This window comes from Anabas testudineus, chromosome 4, assembly GCF_900324465.2.
Source record: "Anabas testudineus chromosome 4, fAnaTes1.2, whole genome shotgun sequence".
NCBI classification, from domain to species: domain Eukaryota; kingdom Metazoa; phylum Chordata; class Actinopteri; order Anabantiformes; family Anabantidae; genus Anabas; species Anabas testudineus.
Genome location: NC_046613.1, coordinates 11,062,363 through 11,079,989, shown reverse-complemented (window position 1 = coordinate 11,079,989; position 17,627 = coordinate 11,062,363). Strand labels below are relative to the sequence as shown.

The window sequence follows — 17,627 nt, the reverse complement described above, 5'->3', positions numbered from 1 at the left end:
TATTTTCTAACACAAAATGTTGGCAAATAAATGCTCTTTAATCTCTATTGTGACTTAGTATGACAACATAACAGATGTTACAAAACCAGACTTCTGGACTGTTGATTAGAAAGACAAAGAGCTCATTTCATATTTTTATGTCAACATCAACAATACATTTCTATAGAAAAACTATTACTGACAAAAATGTTCATCAAGCCCCAAATCTATTGGTTTTGTTTATTTGTTTGTTTGTTTGTTTGTTTGGATTGTTATAAGAGAAATAAAACTGCTTTCAAATCCAATACTTCCCACTAAATTCACAGAATGAACTGAACATATAGCTTGTAACATAAGAGCCAATAATGCGTGTGCATTTGGCGACACTGTCCGGCTCAACAAAGCAGAAGGATGAGGTTTAACCTGAAACCCTGGGTGTAGATAAATTCACCTGTTTGGAAAGTGTATCCAAACAAGGAACTGGCCTTTTGCCTTCAAAATAAAAGAATCTTGTTTTGGTTAATCGGTTAATGTGTTTGAATTAATTATAATCCTGTCGTTTTAAAGTCGGATGTTTTGTTTGGCTATGGCCACATGAGAAAAATAAGTTGTGCACAATCACTTCTCACTAGTAGCGTGAGGGTGAGGCTTTTATTGTGAAAGCGCATATCGGAATTGGTGCAGTTGCATTGCTGGGGCGTTGACGGGTGTTTTATTTGCACCGGGAGAGCAGCGCGCAGCATCCCGACCTGCAGCTTCACTGATGAAAGCACCACGCTGGACGGAGCGGACACTGATCATGTTCCGTCTACACATCAGAGGGATTTTTCTCACTCTGTGTTTGGCTCCAGCTGTGAGTAACTTACTTTTACTCAACAATTTTTTTTTAAATCTGTTTTTAAACGAGATAATTGTTAATTGCACATTGAAAACTTGTATTTTACTGTTGCAACAGCTGTTGTGTAACAACAATCCAATGTTGTATCCTGCACATTTGCTTGAGGCATGGACAGATTCATGTTGGCCTCTTTAATGACTTGTGGCATCTTAGGAGCTCAGGTCTGTGAGAAGAGTAAAAACCACTGATCCGAGTGTGCGTTTGTGCATCATATGAGCTCCAGGCTGAGGGTGTGTGTATCTGTGTATACTGTAATTACAGTAGTTTGTGCATGTGTAGTGTGTAGTGTATTTACATTACATGTATATGTAAATATGCAGATATGTGTGGCTAAAAGGTTCCCTAGAAAAATAACAATTTTTATCACCTTAACATCAAAATCTGAGACTTCTGAATCTGTCTGACTGGTCTCTGGTAAACTGTGATGGACACATTAGTTTGTGGTATTTTAATGTGCAACATTGTGGTAGATATTGTTTTTCCACATTCACATTTAGAATGTGTACAATTATGCAAATAGTATGAGAAATACATTCATTTATAATATTGAAAACTGGATTTTTTTTTTTCCATTACTCGACTGACACACACACACAGAAATATATACTTAATCAAAATCAGGAAAGTGGAAAACAATTAAAATGAAATGGAATGACTTGATTTACAGGACCATCATTACTTGTCCAACTTGCTAATTTCCACATGAGAATAGAAACAGGAGAAGCAGTCACACTGGTGGTATGATGACCAGTGACAGAACAAGAATGGGAACAGGGCAGACACTCATCACCATGTTCCACTTCATTCTTTTCTCCTTTTCCCTTGCCGCACTCAGGACTGTGGAGAATAAAAAACGAGCCACACACATCCGTGTATGCACAGTACAATTCAAAAGAAAACACAATAATTAGAAGCAAGACCATGAGAATATGACAGGTCATAGTTCTTTGAGTGTCTGCAGATATGATTGAAATGTTGCACTTCAGCCAGCACCCAGGAGAAAAGAGAAAAACAAAGGATGACAGAGATGAAAATGATCTGGTTATCTTTGTGGCTTGATCATTTACAAACACACTACATAAATACTGATTCCCTCCATAAGTAGAGCTGAATTTAGATTTTTTAAACTGTTTATTATGTGAATTATTAAAATAGTTTGAGAACCACAGGAAATAACGTTTGTATGTAGCATATTTTACTTGGTGAAAAGAGACATTTATCAAAGTGTTGACATTATTGCCAAATACACCATAAAATCCAATAATACCACTAGAACAATAAATTCAGCTGTTTTTATAGGACCTGTAGTTTACACTGTTTCTGTGTGGTTTCACTCCATTGCACCAGGATTAACCATCTTGGAGTCATGCATGAACGTATCTCTATTTTGCCCATTCTGCAGACATGGCATGAATTTACCATTGTGTGACTACTTCACTGTGTGAGAGTGACAGCTACTGTATCATCTTATTGCTTTCGGCTGGAAAGTGAGTAAGCACATTTCCCAAAAGTGTCTGACAATTCCTTCAATATCTGAACTTCAGAGACTGGCTGTGTTTGTGCTCTGCTCCTGATTGACTGAGCATGTTTTATATTTTTATTCTGTGCCGTAGTACCGTGGCTGCGATGTAAAAGTGCACCTCATTTGCTGTTGAAAATAGAAAGGCAGCATCTGCAAAGTGAGCCCAATCCGATGGCCCCTTTTTGGGTAGTTAGTGGATAATGGGCTTCACTTCTGAGAGAACATTTTTACAGCACACTGCACGCTAACCTGGCAATGTGAATGAGGCTTTAGCTTTGCATTTAGTTTCATGGCTCGTATTATCCAGACTTACCTCATGCAGCCTCTCCATCTCTCCATCTCATCTCAGCCTTTCTCTTTTTCTGTCTCTTAAAAGCAGCATATCTCACGTCATCCCTTTGTGCATTTGAAACACACAAGCGCATCGTGCGTCCTCTGTGCTCATAAACCACCCAGTCTTGAGTGTCCCTTTATGCCTCACCCCCTGCCATTCAGCGTGTTGTCTGCCTCCTTGCTTCCATTCTTATGTAGAATAAAATGTCTTCACAGCATCCCCTTAATAAAAACAGACAAATCGTGTGTGGTACTGACGCACAGTGTGTCATTTACAGCTGAGGGCTTCCTCTAGTGCACTTTTTGGTAACATGAGTGCATGCATCGTTCTGTCCCCACTCGAAGTATATTTTACTGCAAACTGTGTCTGAGCACAATTTCTCTGCAGGATGCAAACCTGCCTTTGAACAGGAAACGCAGTAATTGCTGACTAAATTGCACAGCAACATCTCACATTAGATTATTAGCATTGCATTAGGAACAAAGAGGACTGGCAGCAATTTGCTCTGGATGCTCCCAACATGTCTGAATCTCATTGATGGAGGGAGAAAGGTATGCTAAGATTGTACACATTTGTTCCTACCTATTTTTAGAAATCGGGGAAACACATGCTTTGGCTTGTTTTTTTGGCTTTCGTTCCATGAATCCCATTACTATTTGAATGTATGTATGTGATGGTGAACAAATAGACAGTGGGATATCCATACATTAGCTACACTCACCAAGAGGAGTCACAGGAGGGAACAGAGGCTGATCCCAACAAGTGGTGGGGCACACTCTGCATAAACACACATCATCAATGCTCATATTCACACCTACAATTTAGAATTTAGAGTCACCAGTTAACCAAACCTGCATGTTGTTGAACTGTGGAAGAGAAAATGGAGCACCAAAAGAAAACCCATGTACTGTAGGCATAGGAAAACTCAAGGGCCCAGCTCTCAGGTTTAAACTCAGAGGTTTAAATCCTTTCAACAATCCCACTACTCTCTGTACTTTGCTTTTGATGAAAATCTCAAAGGCAGACAGTTTCTTGTAAGGAGTGCTTGTTCAAAGAGCACACATGCAACAGATCGCATATCTTGACTAACACTTTATGAGGTTATATTTCCGAGTGTGTTCCCTCAAAGAAATTATTTTGGTAGAATCTAAATCCCTGTTCTCATGGTAAGGAAGCTCAGGGATTCCTTTATCATTTTCTTTTACTTTTAAGATTTAAGAAGTAGAAGAGGTTTTTTGGTCTGGTGTTTTACCACTCATTTAGCTTTTGTTTCTCATTCCAAAGCTCCCAACCTTGAAGCATTGTTAATTATATTACCATCATATCCTCACTCAGTTCAAATCAATGCACAGTGTTGGGATAATAAAAATCTATATGCAAGGCCAAGCTCTGTCATGCAATTCAATAAAATGGCTCCAGGTGCGTTTGTATGGGTGCAGCTGTTGCTGTTTGTCCCAGCGGGGAAGCTGACAGATCTTTATAATGGAAATGCTTGATACAAACAACCAGTCTGTCCTACTGGGTGTTCGGAAAGCTCGCAAGTGTCGAAAATCAGGGGTCTCCAGAGAGTGTGGGGTCTCAGAGGAATTTAGTTTATGAAGCTTTGTTTCGTTGTGAGTTTGGTTGCATCTTGTTACGCAGAGACTAGTTTCCCCTCAGGTCTTTCCAAATGAGCTTTCAAATTGAACTGGAACAGTGACAAAAGTCTGTGCAGCATGCCTTTCAGTAGCAGAGATTACTTTATTTAGGTTGTGCCTGTTACCTGTAGTGTTGCCCTGCTGTGTATCTAGTTTATGCACATCTTAAAAAAACCAAAGGAGCAACTTATATAGCTACTTCAAAATGGGAATGGGAAAAAAACAAAAAAACACAAAACATTTTTAAAAAGTTTGAGTAATTATGGTTTTGGAGGAGATTAAGTTCATTCAATTTTATTCAAGTTTATTTATATAGCTCCAAATCACAACATAATTATCTCAAGGCCCTTTAAGAAATAAGAAATTAACCATGTAAACTCAGAGAGAGAACCAAACAATACCCCTCGAGCAGGCACTGGGCGTCAGGGGAGACGGAAAATTCTCAAACAGCAGAACCAAGCTCATGGTGGGGTGGGGAGTGGACAGTAGAGAGACGAGAGGATAGTAGACAATTACAAGAGACACAATCAGGGGGAATGCCAGCAGCTTCCTGGTGCATCCAGCCTGTGGGACCTGAAACATTTAACCTCCTCTCATGATGAGGATCCAGAAGAAGGATAGAAGGCATGATTACAAACCTGCCTCTAAGTACTTTCCTTTTATCCTTTATATCCTTTTTATTGTCTTGAAGTTGTCTTCATGTGTTTTTCTCCTTTTTACACACACACGCTGCTGCCAGTCTTTTATTGCCATTGTGTCGTACGCGTCCTGCTCTCACAACCAGACAATGATATCTTCAAGGCCCATGCAGAGAAAGAGCTCATGCTTAGCAGTCAAACACAGCTACAACTCAACTTGCTTTCATCTGTGACCTAATTCTTAAAATGTTCTTCCTTTACTAGTACATTCTGCACCACAATGGCTGTGTGAGTAAAATTATGTTCCTCACTAACTTACTGACACATTTACAGGTCTGACAAGTGTAACAATAAACCAGGGGAACAGTATAACCAACATCTCATAAGGATCAGAAATTTAGGCAGGCCTATTATATGAGATGGTATGTACAGGGTGATATGAGATGTCAAAATCAACAAAGATATTCAGGCAGCAATAAGACATTTAATCAAAAAAACACTGTGGCTGTATGTCATCGAAGTGAACAAAACAAGAACCAGCCTGCTGGTCTGACCTTTAGATTCTTAAGTTCACTGGCAGCATGAAATAAAAAATAAATAAATAAATCAAATGACACTTGAATTTAACCCATGATGGTGATTCTCATCACCAGCTGGTTCTGTACCACTGTAGGTACAGAGGAGACACAACCTGCTTTTACACAGTATTTAAAGATGGGATCTTAAATCTAAATTCAAATGTTTTCTTTTCATACTTTGTAACTTACATATTCCTACACCACAATGTATTATATAAATTCCTCATAACTGACATTTCCACCTGGCATTTGAAAGCTCTCTACAGTATGATTTAGTTTTTCAGTGTGTGTGCTTGGTCACATTATGAAAGGGAGGATTTAGCTAGAAAAATAAAGTATATATATGGACTCATATAGACCAGAGACTCTGCCGGAACCAAAATAACTCAATTTTGGCCTGTCTGGCCATTTTGACCCTTGCTGTTATCAGGAAACATATCACCACCAAATATTACCTAGTCCTCTGAAACAGTATCTCTATGTTAAAACCTTAGTAAGAAGGAACGGCCACTGTCTTCAGGACAGGCTCAGAAAACATTCTCTACAGCTCTCATTGTCAACACCAGCATCTGGCAATTTATTAGCAACAATAGACTGTATGATTAATGCACGCACAGCACAACACAAAAATGTTAAGATCATTTCAAAGAAGCTGGATTACTTGAGCACATGACCTTTTATACAGTACCTTGTAATCTTTTTGGCAAATATTCAGTGATGCAGCTGAGTTTATTAACAGAGAGCGCTGGACTACACGCATACCCACAATTTTGAGGCACAGCCAGAAGCCTAATTACCACAGAATCATGACACTCTTCTCCTATTTTGTTTTCTTGCCATTGCTCTCAAACGTCTCCACTCATATGCTTTATTCTATTATTGTCTTTCTCTTTTTCCTTTCTTTCTACTCAAAAGTAAATGTCAGGCTGAAGACAAATACAAATGTTATTCTGTTTTTGTTGGACATCAGGAAATGAGGGGCAAACAGAAGTAGTAGATGCTCACAAACAAGAATATCTGGCCAGCACTAAAAGGATGGAGTATAAAATAGTTTGAGGTCACAACGATCATTTGTGTCTTTAGATCACATTCATTTAATGCATTTCTTCTGAGCTCTCCCTCTCTGTGCGTAATAGTGAAAGATCATTTTTGCTTGATGTCACCAAATGTGTTTTGCAAAAAGGTTTGTGTTTCTTGCTAAAGGTGAGGCATAAAGGCAAAAATGAATCGATGCCCTTTAGAAATTGACATGCCTTTTATTCATACACATGATATGCTTTTTTCATGTAATTACAGACTCAGTGGTCCCAGAAACCTCAGCCTAAAGGCCCGTATTGATCTAAGAGAGCATCCTTTCATTTGGTTATACCTTCCTTTCTTTCCTCTTTTCTGCCTGTAGGCATTATCAAGACTGCATCCTGAATGTGAGTTCATATTCCAGCTAGAGAAAGAGGAGCGTCTGTGCCTTCAGTACATTGCAGAGCAGGCCAACCAAAGCCACAAAGGTGTGTTTTCATTTTAAAATCCTCCTGCACATTAAGCAATAAGATTTTTGGCGTCCGGTAGAATTAATACTGGGCGATCTGTATTTCAAGCAGTAGTGTATGACACTATGTAGGAACTACCTTGACAGTCACATGATTAACCTTTCAAATCTTTTTTTTTTCCTCCTGCTAAACTTCTTCTGAAAAGGTTGTCAGCCAATCTGGGATGCAGTTGTCTGTTGGCCTCATGCCACTGTTGGGGAAACTGTCCACAAAGCTTGTCCTGCAGTCTTCTCCCTCTTCAAAAACAATACAGGTGACTAAAGGATCACATGGTGGAGGCAGCATGTTCCCCACTTACAGTGCATCCAGTAAGTACATAACCTTTAACACATTTTGTTATGTTACAGCCCTTTTCCAAAATGGATTACTTTTTCCTGACATTTGTTTGAATCACATGTACATAAGTATTCACAGTCTTTGCTTCATACTTTAAAGCACTCAGTCTTTTTGAGTATGATAAACATCCACACAGCATGATGCTTCCACCACCGTGCTTCACTGTGGGGATGGAACTGGCCAGCTGCTGAGCAGGGCCTGGATTCCTCCAGACATGATGTTTGGCTTTCAGGCCAAGGAGTTCAATCTTTGTTTCATCAGACCAGAGAAGGTGATTCTTGTTTCTCATGGTCTTGGACTCCTTCAGGTGCCTTTTGGCTAATGCCCAACCTTGAGGAGTGGTTTCCATCTGGCCACACAATAAAGAATAGTCAGCATAGGCCAATACAGGCGCTTAGCTCTACATTGCTTTTTAATACTTCAAAAGATGTTTGGCACTCTGGGGACTACTGAGTCTTTCGCATGTCTGACCTTTTAGAGGCTGACACACCGATTAGGAGTGCATTTAAAGGTCAAACCAACGCAGCAAATTTCAGGACGAAACAGCGATAATAACCAGTCACAGCTCTCACTTGCCTGACTGTAGTTGGAGGTGGCCATTCTGAAACTGCTGCAACCTAGTCTGGGTCTGTGGGCACTAAGCTGTGCATCTCTACTTTCCAATAGCCACTGGCGAGGTCAGGGGTCGAAAACCACTTTGCCTGGGTTAGATTGGTCACAGTCTCCTTAATCCTAGGGAGAGGGAATGCATCTTTGTGAGTCACAGAGTTCAACTTCTGATAGTCCACACAAAACCTCGAGCTTGAGTCTTTTTTCCTTACCAATACAACGGGCACAGCCCAGGGACTGCACCTTTCTCTAATCACTCCTTTTTCCAACATACCTGAGGGAAGAGTCTTCATCTCTTTATACATTAAAGGTTGGCGATGGTCGATACCGCTCTCCGACTGGTGCCACATCTCCAGTGTAAAATTGGTGTTATACCAAGTCTGTTCTCCCAAAGTCATCATCATCCTTTGCACTGTGACACCTTTCCAAATCATGTCCAATGAACTGAATTTCCCACAGGTAGAAGAATGATAAGTGGAAACAGGATGAAACTGAGCTCAATTTTGAGAGTCATGGCAAAGACTGTGAATACTTATGTAGAAATAAAATCTTCTTTTACTTTGACATTATAGGGTATTTATGCAGAATAATTAATTTAATCTATTTTGTAATGATGTTGTAACATAACAAATAAAATGTGTGAATACTTTCTGGATGCACTGTAAGTGAAGGTGTCCTCTGACAGGACACCAGAACTCTGTAGTAGTGCCATTGTACCGCTGTCCTCCAACAATTTCCTCAAGGGGATCAGTAAAGTGTATCATTATAATTTTTACTTAGCAATAATGGCCCTATGTTGATTCTGGTGTAAACATGAATGTGTAATCCATGATGCTGCTAGAGACATTTGACTCAAAACTTCATATGAACGTTGCAGTGGTGCTAGAAAAAAAGACACAGAATCACCAAAGGGGACTTTAACCTAATTTCATTACTATCCATCCTAATGGTGGTGGAGCTACATAAGTAATAAATAAATAAAACTATCCAGCTGGTGGAGCTACAGGAGCGGTCACTGGACACCACAAATGTCTTTATAAGATCTCATGGCAGTTCATCCTGTAGTTGTTGAGATATTTCTGCCTGAGCCATCCAACCACACTGCTAAAATGGCTAAATGAATTTTAGCCTTTATTTTCCTCTTAATAGTCATCCTCATCTCAAACCGATCTCTTAATGGCAGAGTTGGATTCTTGATCTCCTCACCTTTCACCTCAGGTTCAGTGAGCCGTAACTGCACAAGTGAGGGTTGGTCCAGGCCCTTTCCAGCATACCACTTTGCCTGCAGTGTGGACGATGACATTCCTGAGGTGAGAGCTGCAGATGAGTCAGACAAAGAGGTCGAACTGGGGAATGAGCGACTCTCGAACTTCAGAGGTCACATATACACACATATATATATATATATATATATATGTATATTCTTAACTTGTTCTCAAAAGAATAGAAACTCTATTCAAACCAAAATGTCCTTAATATGACAATATGTTTGCAGGGCAGACAGTTCATTGAATGTCACATCAGGTAATAGCTGAAATTATGTAGTTTCACAAAGAAAAATGGTGCTTAAACCAACCAACAGTGCTTTTGCAGGATAATTATGAGAAAACCATTTTTGCTGCTGTACAGTGCGTATTTTCTTGAGTTTAAAAAGACTTTCAAAGTCTTCCAAAAGAAGTTTTTTTGTGTACTTCTATAAGCTGACTCTGAAGTCTATGCTGCCCAGTTTACTGCCAGTAGATGCAGCCGTAAAATATGGAAGCAGCTTTCTTGCAGTTATGCTGCAGTCACCTCTTCGATGCAGTTGAGTCTCAAGCTTTTCGAAGTATTTGATTTTGTATCTGCTTTCCACTGACACTTTAAATTAATTTTGATATTATTTTGAAAAAAGCTTTTATACTTACACCAAAATCCCCTTTTTCTTGTTTCGCTTTCAGACAGAGCAGTCGTACTTTGCCACTATAAAGCTGATCTACACCATCGGCTACAGCATTTCTCTCGTTGTGCTCGCCTTTGCTGTGCTGATCCTGTTGCTCTTCAGGTAGGTATACACTATAATTAAATAAATTCTGAGTATCCAGACAAAATACGTTCATTCCATTAGACCGTATATACAGTATATGTAGCTTTGCCACATTTAAAATGACTTTATTTATATCCAGAAATAGTTTTAGTTAACACTTTGAACAATGTGCCTGCACTGTCTTGTCTTGTTAGAAGAAGTTTGATATAGACTACTCTTTAACTTAAGTCTGTACAACATCTGACACTCTGTGATCCTTAAATCCGAATAAGCTATATAACTATAATAAAGGCAGATGTCATGTTGTTTACCTTCATTTTCCCACTCACAATCTCTTTGGTGATGCTTCTACCTCTAGGTCACACCTCTCCACTCCAATATGTTCCTTCTTGAATCACAACTCTGTGGCATGTAGCGGACCTGACAAGTACCGAAGTCCACTTAGCACGTGACTGACATGTTGTTCGTGCAGCTCAGAGTTTCACTGGATTAAAGGGAGTCGGAGCATGTAGAAGCACAAAACCTATTCATTAACCTTTTCTCTGTCCAGTTGGTCTTTATTTACTCTGTTTATTGTGACATTAGCTTATCAACCCTTCCACGTCCTTTTTGGCTCTCATACACAGTCTGTTTCTCATGTTTTCTTTTTTTGAGAACCTGTTTGATTTGCTTGCTTTATGTTTTTTTAACAGGAGGCTACGTTGTGCCAGGAACTTTATTCATATCCAGCTCTTCATTACATTTATCCTTAAAGCTATGGCAGTGTTCATAAGGGATGCTACTCTGCTTTCAAGTGAGGACACCAACCACTGCACCCTCTCCACAGTAAGATAATGATACTTAGAATAAGAGGTTCCCGCGTATATTGAGAAATTCCTCTGGGCCTGTTCTTATATTTCTCTTCATTCTCATCACATATTGTTCGGGTGCCTCCTCTCTCCTACTAATCCTTCCTTACATTTCACTGTCTTTCCTGTTTTTGCCCAGTTTACCTGTAAGGCCTCTGTGGTCTTCTGTCACTATTGTGTAATGGCTAACTTTTTCTGGCTCCTGGTGGAGGCGCTCTACCTCAATTCCCTGCTGCTTTCGTCCTTCTATCACAGAAGTAGATGCCTCTGGGGTTTCAGCCTGCTGGGATGGGGTGAGAAACCTTGACATGCAGGACATTTGTCATGCTGAGCTGTAGCATCCCACACTGAAAAGATTGTGTTCTCACAACAAAAAATGAAAAATAAAATATGGTATTTCTTAAACATTAGTATGTAAGATAATATATATTATATTATTTATTTATTTATTTGTTATATTATAATATATTATTATTAATAATTATTATTATTTTGTAACTCCATGAAAAATGAAAATTGCATTGTTTTTTTTATGCCCAGAGAGAAATAAAAACACTCTAGAATGAGGTTCTCATGCTTGAAAGGGTTAAAGTAGGAGAAAAAGAAAAAGAAAAAGTTTTACCTCACCATTAGTGACATGCTAAAATCTTTTCAAAGAAAATCTCCCTGAAAAAATTAGCGATGCACTGAAGTCCTCTTTGGTTTGTAGGCCAAGGACCCTCTGTTTATTCTGTTTATGCAGTCAGTACATTATGTGCAAAATGAGTTTCAGCTTTTTTGATCTTTGAAAATGGATGTTTTTTTTATTTTTCTTCACTAACTCTATAATACAATTCCCTAGACACTGCTATTCTTACTGTGTACTCTACTACCACTGAGCGCACAAATACACACACTGTGTGATTTATAGCCCGCAGTCCATCAAACATTCATGTGGTGTGGCACATCACTCTTTTAATGTGCCGAGGTAAATGAGCTACAAATGAGTGTAGCACGCACAAAATTAAATGAAATTCCTCATCATCACTCTGCATCATAAAAGCCTGGCAGTTTCAAAAATTAAGAATTTGACATATAAACTTTGAAACTGCAAATATTTTATGTCTCCAGTGTCACTCACACTGTCGCGATTTTTAATTGCTTCTAAATCAGGTGTGCTTTTAAAATTCCTGACAAACTGGAAAATCATGCTATGGGAGCTGAGATGTTTGAGGATAAGGTGCATTTCTTCCTCCCCTCATCTTACTCCTGATTAAAATGCATTGAGCTGAGCAGATGAAAAGATGTCCTTCCATTTGAGGCTTATTACAGTTCTGTGTATCAAATGACTTTCATGACAGTCTTTAGGGACAACGAGACTCCGACAGATTGCCATGAGCCAACATCCCCAGCTTATTATTTTAATACAGACAGAAACTCTTCAGGCTCACTGGCATCAACTGTAATTACCAGACAAACTGAATTAAAGTTTACCTCCCTGTAGCGGTCTCCAATTTGATGATGTTTGTAGGTTGAATGTGCTTTTTAAAAATGTTTCTTAAGAAAGGGTTAATACAAAGATGTACTGTGTAGTGTGTACTGTACGGCTTAAATATTTAATTTACTTTAGGTTCTTGCTGCATAGATCAGTGCAGACATTAGAGAAGTTGACCTAGAATTAACAGGTTTACACTGGTCGCTGTCTAATTATCATCAAACCAACCAATGTGTATTGATTGTATCTCACTGACGTTAGTTTTATTTTCTGCTTTTCCTCAGGTGTACCTGTGTTCTTCATCATCCTGTGGATTGCATCCAGGGTGTATTTTGAGGACACAGAGTTTGTATTAATCACCAGCTGTCATCTGTCAAATTATTTCTCATAAACATTTACAGCACAACACAGTGCCGCCGATTTAGCAGTGATCACCACTGTCCTGTGAAGTGTAGGGCTGAAATACACTCCTAGGAGGAAATATCAACCTAACATCTCACTGTGCATCATTCCGCAGACTAATTAAATTTCATATTTCAAAAATGTCTTTCCACGCAGATGTTGGGACATCAACGAGGACTCGCCCTACTGGTGGATCATCAAGGGACCAATTGTTGTGTCTATAGCGGTAAATGTGCCGAAACACCCCATTGTGCTGAAACAAACAAAACGATGGACTGTTAATTATACAGCAGCAGATTACAGATTGTTATGCAGATGATTTGTCTACTTTTTAGAAAAGGATTTTGAGGAAGGATTTGAAAATTTCCCTTTGTACACATTAGAATAGCGAGCCTAAAAAGCAAGCCAAAAGACTGGTGAGCGACGTTTAACCCCAGTCTTGGCCAATTACACGCTTGGATGCCCACATTGTTACCATGACATCCCATAATCGCGTTTGTTGTAAGAAACATTTGGTGCAGTATCTGTAAAGTGTCTTAATTTTTCTCGTTGCTTTTTCCCATCAACAGGTCAATTTTATGCTCTTCATGAACATCATCAGAATCCTAATACAGAAGCTCAATCCTCGGCTCATCCAGTTCAACAACTCCTCTCAGTACAGGTAATGCTTTAGCCGCAGACATAACTCTGCACTGATACAGCGTACAGTTCCTGTTTTAGTCATTACGGTATTTTGAAAAGGGAAGAGATCCAAATAATGAGAGGTACATTTTAACCAATTGTAAGCATTCTTTAGCTTTGAGATTTGCTTTTATCCATATTTGCTTTCATCTTTTCCTCACACAGTCTTGGATTTTCAAAGGTGCATCAGCGTGACTTGTTTATCTTCCACCGTTAAGCCCACGTCTGATGGACACATTTCTCAAATATGTTTTCACTCTCTTTGATACGGTTTCACTCTGATAAGTAGACACTTTGATGTTGGGGAAGATGCAAGTTGTGGGAAATATGGACAGACACCACGGTGGCCAATGTATAATTCATTCAGCCGCCGAGCCACAAGTACTCAGTCTGGCCACGTCTACCTTTTCTCTTCCCAAGCGGCATTTTAGAATTTCTAATTGAAATTGGCTCACTAATTGGCTGTGTTCAGGCATATCATCACCATCATGAGGATCTTATAAAAAGGTCTTATAATAGACATACCTTTGGAATGTTTTTCATGAGACCAGGCATTACTTGATGCTTGATTTAATTGCACCAGCTACAGATAAACAACTTTACCTCTGTGCTCACATTGAGTCACACACCTGCTATTTCCTCTCATAAACAAAAGCTCTCACAAACACACATCCTCTTGATTGGCATCTGATGATTAGCATGTCATCCGAAGCAGCGTTCAGATCAAATATGCAATAAATAGCTCCCTCGGGTACTTTCACCTCCTGCATCTTGTTTCTTTGCTTCTGTGTAACAGACGCCTGACTAAGTCCACGCTCCTCCTCATCCCTTTGTTTGGTACTCACTACATGCTCTTCAATTTTCTGCCCGACTACTTCAGTGTTAACCTGCGTTTCTGCATCGAGCTCTGTATGGGATCCTTCCAGGTAAGCATGTGGACTGTTCAAACCGATTATACTGATAAATATTTGTTGAAGAGTTTCTTGTTATAAATCTTCGCGTGTTGCACTGTTTGTCCTGACTATCAGCTAAATACTCACATAATCATACCAACATGCATCACCATTATCTAAGCTTAGAGTGGCACTGATGACACTTGGTAATTAGCACTAAACACAAAGTTCAGCTGAAACAAGCAGGAGTGTCCTTAAGCTGACACTACAGGAAAAGTCAGGAGATCACCTCAATCTTTAAAGGTATTATAATTTATACTTAGAGGGACATGAAAGGTGGTGAAGCTGCTGATCAAGCAATCACCACTGCTATTCTTAGAGAGAAAGATCCCAATTAGACTTAAACTGGACCATTTTTTTTGAGAATTTGCTTTTACAAATCTATAAATTATCTATTTTTATAACATAGATGATAGTTAGTTGATTCTGCGTTAGATATAATAATCCAAACCATTTATTATTCCACTCTTGTTTTCTGGCTGCGTGAGGGGAACATAATAGATTTTCCTAGTTGTTTTTAATTTTCATTCGTCAACCTATCAGCTCTCATTTGTGTGTGACATTTAAGCTATCTCCACATGCACAACCTTTCAATAATATGGACTTGTCCTAAATGTTAATTATTAAAACAGTCTCTCTTGTAGGGCCTCCTTGTGGCGATTCTGTATTGCTTTCTCAATCAAGAGGTCAGTACAAGTCACGCTCTCAAGAATTTACTGAAACTGCAACATATTCAACAAATCACTCATAATATTTGCACAGCTTCCTATTGCAAAATAAACTTGTGCATCTAGATCATATGCCAGTAAGGGTATACGACCTGTGCAGATCAGAGCTACCAGGTCTTCTCCTATTTGCATAAGCTAAGGTCTCCAAGCATGTAAGTAACTGCTTAGATAATTGTGAGACCAACCTGTGGGAAACACCACTGTCTGTGTTTTATATTCAAAACCTCTGCTCATCTGTTTGGTGCTTTAGGGCCACAGAGGTAATACTTGGAATAACTGAATAATCATAATGAATTAGACCAGTAAAACTAAATCTGTTTTCTCTTGTAGATGAAAAACTGAAAAAAAAAAGCCAAAGCCTAAATCCAAATAGATTCTCTTCGAAGTTTAAAGGCATAGCTCTTTAGAAATATGCTTATTAAAAACTACTTTTTATAATAACATTGTGTTACTATTATTATTCTATACTATATACTATTATTATTGTGTATTTGACAGGTGCAAAAAGAGGTCCACATGCAGTGGCTGCGATGGCAGGAGAGGAGCTATGGAGTGGTGTCGCCTGCTGCAAAGGGCAGCCAGATGGACACGCCTTTCTAGACGTACCTGCACTTTCACAGAGGATTGAAAGTCTGTGCATGTCATCATCTCTAATGGTCTGTATAGTACGCCCAATGCCGGTGGTTTTGCCCACGCACCATTAAAGCCTGAGAGTCTTTAAATATTCGTTCCAAACTCCATGACAGAAATGAACTTTTAAAGGGAGAATTCAACTAAAATCCTGTGACATTTTACAAACATCTCAAGACATCTGTGTCGTTTGCATTTCACAAAGTAGAACTTTGGAAAGATTTCCTCTGTGGCCTCAGATGAAGAAATGATAGTCACTGATGATGAATGAATGATTGAACGAATGAATGTTTGCTGAGCGGGACCTGACAACTAAAGAACCAAGCAAGGAAAAAGCCTCATAGGGTATTCATTTTAACCAACATACACATTAGTTTTTTTCACGTACAAATCAATTGACGCTGTGTAGCCGCTGAAAAAGGAAACAGCAAACAGTTTTTACGCTATTTGAACACCTGACATTCAAGACAGACTTTATTGACAGCATCACACAAATGATTAATCACCAGCTAACTCATTATTGACAATAAGAATACTGAGTATTGGTAAATGGTGTTCAGCTTATTCATTGGTATTACTAAACAGTGCTGTATACTGTACCTTTCATTTAGCACAGGGGTGGAAAACATAAAAACTAAATGAAGAATTTGAAGTGACTTAACATCCATTCTATACTGCAACTATATCCTTTAGCATATTGTACAATGCTTTAAACTGCATGCTGATATAAATAATGGTAAATACTTTAACTTTATAGCCAAATTGTGTGAGATCTGTAAGTTAATAGTGAATTATTGCCCAGTTCTGCACCTTCCACAATCCTCTTGTGCCATTACTTTTCTTTAACATAAATTACACATTTGCCTTAAGCTGAATGTATAAACGAGTTGTCGTCAGACTGTTGTTTTATTGTCAGTTTTCTCTGTTGTTACTGCTTTTCTTGTGCCCCTCTCAGTGAAACTAATATGCCTTGTAAAATAACAGGTTCCTGCGAGTTAGAGCGTAAACATGTTTACTCCGCTTCATTGTGGCTCTCTGCAACCTCCTTCACCGAGGAAGATAACGCGAGCTGGCAGCTACAAAATGTTAAGTCAGTGAGAAAAGCTGAAACGATGAAAGCCACCGAGGCTTCCTGCGATTCAGATACACTCTTGATACAGTATGTGCTCATGCTGGAATTCTGTTTATTCAGAGAATATTTTAAGGTAAATCAAAGAAGCTCTGTATTTCTTAAAAACAGTATGAAGTTTTTTTATTTTACATCTTAATAAATTGGATTCTTTAAAGCACAGTTCTGATCTGTATCTCCTTTTTTAAATAATAAGCCAATATCATTACCATTCATTTCCAGTAATTACACATTTTAGACCCATACTGCTATTTATATATAAAAAGAAAAAACATATATTAACCCAAACATGTCTGAGATAATGATTGCAAGATTAACTGCTCACGTATGTGATAGAGGTTTGCACTGAATGGCTCCCTTGATAAAAGCACAAATTAATGAACACATGGCCAGAAATAACGAGTAAAAAGTACACCAATTAAAGCACTAAGATGTGGGAGCAGTTTGAAAATATTCACTGAGGAACAATTTGGAAAAAGATTGAATGAAATTGAAATGGAAAGGAAAAGCTCTACTGGCAGATGATGAGTTGGTGACTTGGTCTGCCCACTCTGCAATCAGTGCCAGATACTTATTTCTTTATTTTCTTTAGTGTTTATTATTATATTTTACCATTTGGCCGGATGTAATAAGCAGCTTTCTCTCTAATAGAAAGAGAATTGAGCCGGGGTTTTCCATTAG

General features: G+C 38.7%; 1 protein-coding gene and 1 long non-coding RNA gene across 2 annotated transcripts; one reads left to right on the top strand and one right to left on the bottom strand.

Moving 5' to 3' along the window:
* The first annotated feature begins 82 nt into the window (after positions 1-82).
* ghrhrl (growth hormone releasing hormone receptor, like) lies at positions 83-17,098 on the top strand. Its single transcript, XM_026344379.1, has 13 exons — positions 83-832; positions 6,986-7,091; positions 7,279-7,386; positions 9,297-9,388; positions 10,016-10,119; positions 10,794-10,926; positions 11,089-11,242; positions 12,708-12,768; positions 12,982-13,051; positions 13,395-13,486; positions 14,303-14,432; positions 15,104-15,145; positions 15,686-17,098. The coding sequence occupies exons 1-13, from the start codon at positions 743-745 to the stop codon at positions 15,785-15,787; spliced, it is 1,284 nt and encodes a 427-aa protein (XP_026200164.1). The 5' UTR covers positions 83-742; the 3' UTR covers positions 15,788-17,098.
* LOC113151465 lies at positions 8,660-10,770 on the bottom strand. The gene is made up of 3 exons (XR_003297724.1): positions 10,413-10,770; positions 9,983-10,130; positions 8,660-9,395 (listed from the first exon to the last, which is right to left on the bottom strand). It is a non-coding gene; the product is annotated as an uncharacterized LOC113151465 (long non-coding RNA).
* Positions 17,099-17,627: the final 529 nt, after the last annotated feature.

Excerpts from the sequence above, each read along its gene's own strand:
- ghrhrl (XM_026344379.1), top strand. The coding sequence starts at position 743 with ATGAAAGCACCACGCTGGACGGAGCGGACACTGATCATGTTCCGTCTA. Across the intron at positions 7,092-7,278 it reads GGCCAACCAAAGCCACAAAG|GTTGTCAGCCAATCTGGGAT; the intron begins GTGTGTTTTCAT and ends TCTTCTGAAAAG. Across the intron at positions 10,120-10,793 it reads CTGATCCTGTTGCTCTTCAG|GAGGCTACGTTGTGCCAGGA; the intron begins GTAGGTATACAC and ends TTTTTTTAACAG.